We start from the raw sequence: 4202 nt of genomic DNA on the forward strand, positions 1-4202 counted from the left end.
TAACCTTCGTCCCCGCCTCCATCCCCGTTTCATACCCTTCATCCCCGGTTCAAATGGGGCGAGGCGAGGTGGGGCGGGGCCCCGCTTTCCCCCAGTGCACTGCCATCCCTATTGACGAGCGAGAGACAAAATTGCAACCCCTCCACCCTCTATAATCCTTCCATGGATGAGCAATCAATTTCCTGAATTTTTATTTCTTGGATGCAAATGATGTTCGGGCGTTTTTGAGCTATGACGCTCGATATATAGTGTTGTTTATGATGCCCATGCAGCCCTTAGGCATTCCATATCAATATTTTCATTAAAAGTACCTGTTAATAACCTCGACACCATGAAGACGGATCCCATTTTAAGACATGGGCCTGCCGAACATAGATCGACGAGCAAGAGGTATGCCCCATCTTCAATTTGATAGCATCTAGGATCTCTTTAAGAGTGCTTTCATCGTCAAAGCACTCACGATTAAGCAATACCTCGAACGTACCAGGAGATGGAGGTAGTACGACAATATCGGTGTTATGGACCATAGCCGTCGGCAACTCCAGATCCAGTCCCTTGGGTCCATTGATTGATTTCGGGTCCATGTATTGGTTTGAGCCCAGATCGATCCACAAATTTGATATCATAGTGGCATCGGGTTTTGCATCCAGATCAGTAACAGGGGACCCGATTGTACCAAATTCAGCTCCACACGTCACCAAGGAAGGGGAGGGCGTTTCAATTTCCTCCTCTTCTTGGAAACGTTGGGAAGAGCAATCAGGGAGGGGCAGGACCACACTCCTCCCAAATGGATCCTCGACAATTCATTATGGCAACAGGATCCCAATATTGCCATTTAAAAATACTCCGATTCAAGAATAGGATATGATTTCGATTGATCCTCATAAAGAAGATTTTTTGAGAAACAATACCTTCCTGAGATAGTCTTTACCACATCGGCGTAGGATCTGATTTCCTGACCTACGATTTCTTGCTTGCATTCATGCCTAATAGAGAGGTGTACTGTGATGGTTCCGCGATCCATAGATACACGCCGAACCCAACTTCGCTCCTCAAGGTTATGAACATCTTGCTGCAGGCATGCTCCAGGCAGATTGCCGAGATCCTCCACCCTTCAAGGTCACTTCAGAGCGATGGATAACCATCACAGCCCACCTCCTGCCCCCCCCCCCCCCCAGCTCCGCCTCTGATGACAGTGATTATGCTGCTTCACACACTTCAGGCACTTCCCACCCAGAGTGGTGGAGCTATTTCTTTCCGGGGTCCAGACTCTAAATCTGCACTGTCTGACTTGAAAACTAACAGGATTGAATGGACTTTATAGATACTTCTAGTTGCATACATTCTGATGGATGTAGGGCCAAGATTGGGCATGAGCTTGGGCAATAAACTAAGAGAAACTTGTTGAAGAGAGACTTTGAAAGGACAATATCAGGTTGAATTCTTTCCTGATTTCATATGCATTTCATCGTGGAGCATATGAATTGATTATAGATTTGCTGCTCGTTAGAAGAATTCATTTTTCATAAGCAATGGGCTAATTATTTTGGGATCACAAGAATATACAATTTGCTTCAGCACGACACAGTAATAAATACTTGAAGACGGGTCATGCATTGGCCAGCAACTTGTGTATTGCAAGACTTTACTTCAAATCGGTCAAAAATACAACTTATCTGTATTGCGGCAGATATTTGGCCAAAAGCAGCAAAGCTCACAGAATTAAGCATGAAAATGAAAAATGGCACAGAAAGAGTTATTTCTTGTATTCTCAGTCACAGTCTTCGAAGGCAATGAATTTGCTGTGAACATCGTCTGCAGTGTGAGAGAATTAACGATTCTTCTTTTGGTGAGATTTGCAGGGTTAATTGCCTTGATGCCAAATGAGCACAGCAGCTGATAGCATTTCAAAATCTTCTTTGGATTTGCATGCCAAAACCATCAGCAGAGTGCTTGCTAGCCATGCATATACCTACAAGCAAATAAATCACTTACTGACTTGCCTATGCACATGTGCCGGTTGGATCAGAATTTTGAACAATCCATGGGTGCTTGAGGATTTTCTGTAATGATAGCCGCTTTGAAGAGTCCTTCACTAAGAGCTGCACATTGAAATCAAAACGAACACCAAAATGTTTGAATATAAGTGACTTTTTCTCAGCAAAATAGCATATACTTGGCAATAGACTAACTCACTTGACTGATAAGGTCCTTGGCTTCTGCAGATACTGAAGGAGTGGAAGGAAAGTTCAAGTCAACCTTTATTATCCTGCAAGGAAAATAACTTCAGTTTTCTTTCTAATTAAAAATATTGAAAGCTGCTTCATAGGGGAGCATAAGTAATTGATTTGACCTTCTGAAAGTATCCGACTGGCTCTCAGCTTCGAAGGGTGTTACACCATACAGGAACTCGTAGCAAAGTATGCCCAAACACCAGTTATCGACAGTGTTATCATGTGCCTTGTTTTCCACCATTTCTGGTGGCAGATAATCCAGAGTCCCACACATGGTTTGCCTTTTCATTCTCGAGTGCACAGACCATCCAAAATCAGCGATTTTGAGCCGACCCTGTCCAGTAAGGCATAGTTAACCTCATAAAAGCTAAAATAGTCCACTTTGGATATGCAAACCAATCTCCACATATTATGTTCTTGCACTGAATAGCTTGTAGACAAACATGACCAGTCGGTACTTTCAGTCATCTTGTATCTGTTTTCGTCTGCGCTTTCTTGTTAATGGTATTAGCATTGAAGATTTTTCGTATTACATGTCTTGTTATTTTTGCATCTTTTTCTAAATCCAGGGAAGTTTATTTTTCATGTTAGTTCTGATTGCATCATATAATACTTGAAAGAAGCAAGAGTAAGGGCATTATGTTCTCAATAATCTTCACACATAAAGAAGCACAAATGGGGTTCTTTGGTAAAGGAGAACAGGGAACAGACTCAGTACCTGCAAGTCTACCAGTATGTTTTCCGGTTTGATGTCACGATGGGTTACGTGCTTCTCATGGCAGTAAGCTAATGCTTGTGCAAGGCATGATATGTACTGCAGTACACACAAAATCCTGAATCTTCTTAGAACAAGAAAAATGAATTGGGGAGCAATGCTCAAAGAATCCAAAGCAACGTACAGTGGCTGCACGCTTCTCAGGCAGGTGCCGTGCCCTCCGCAGCTCCTTGTAAAGCTCGCCCCTGGCGGCATATTCAAGAATCAAGAATATCCTTTCCTGAATGAGCATGTAGCAATGAAAAGGAATGTGTCAATTTGGGGCATCTTATTGTGTATTCAAGACAAGGAAGAGGCGAAATCAGACCTCATCATGGAAGTAACCATACAAGCGCAGAATGTTCGGGTGGCGAAGGAAGTTCTGGATCTCGATCTCTCGCCTCAATTGGTGTTCGAGCTGGTGTTTCCGGAGCTGGGCCTTGAAGATAACCTTGAGAGCAACAACATATTTGCTCTGCAAGAAGAAATTCCGCATGTCTATCGTAATGTTCAATCCGAAGCGAGGAAGATCTTGGAAGAAAAAGATTGATGTGCAAGACCGGAAAAAAAAAGGGGGTGGGATACCTTCCGCTCTCTGGCGAGATAGACGTTACCGAATTTCCCTCTGCCTAGGGGTTTCCCGATCTCGAAATCCTGGAGGCGCCATGGTTTTACGGCTTGCTTGTTCTTCGACTCCTGCATTTTCTTGTTTGATGAGAAGTAGAGCTTATGCAAGAATGAGTGGTTGAGGAGGGATTCAAGAGGGGGCATTAACCCGCTGGTCTGTTCTCTTTGTCATTCGCCATCAAGAGGAGGGGGACAACACCGAAGAATGAACAAAACCCACAAAGATTGTTGGAGGCACAATGGCGTCGTTTTCACAGATGAGAGAGAGAGAGAGAGAGAGAGAGACGGTTGCGTTCGAACTTGGAAGGCTTCTGTAACGGTTATATTATATATGATGTAACCTGATCTTCCGGTTAACTTCACACGTCTAACCGGTCACTGAGGTAACGTTGGTATCGCCACTTACGTCTTGAAATTTGAATAAGAGGCTGCGAACGGGTCGGACTCGAGTAGATCCAGACCTAGCATTAATGACCCATTGATGGTCCACATTCGACTTGGAATTGTTTTGGACGGATCAGACTGGAGTTCTTGGGTCTATAAATACGGGGATGCTTTTTGCTTTGTATTGAGTTTTTTTTTCCTGC

At 43.7% G+C, this 4202-nt stretch overlaps 1 protein-coding gene across 1 annotated transcript; it reads right to left on the reverse strand.

The window, feature by feature from the left end:
• Positions 1-2003: 2003 nt before the first annotated feature.
• Positions 2004-3759, reverse strand: LOC149846790 (serine/threonine-protein kinase Aurora-3-like). The gene is made up of 7 exons (XM_089992486.1): positions 3574-3759; positions 3317-3463; positions 3134-3229; positions 2953-3048; positions 2354-2568; positions 2197-2269; positions 2004-2102 (listed from the first exon to the last, which is right to left on the reverse strand). Exons 1-7 carry the CDS (start codon positions 3757-3759, stop codon positions 2004-2006), a joined length of 912 nt encoding a protein of 303 aa, XP_089848612.1.
• Positions 3760-4202: the final 443 nt, after the last annotated feature.

Source organism: Nuphar pumila, chromosome 2 (genome assembly GCF_984573655.1).
Source record: "Nuphar pumila chromosome 2, dmNupPumi1.hap1.1, whole genome shotgun sequence".
Classification (NCBI taxonomy): Eukaryota; Viridiplantae; Streptophyta; class Magnoliopsida; order Nymphaeales; family Nymphaeaceae; genus Nuphar; species Nuphar pumila.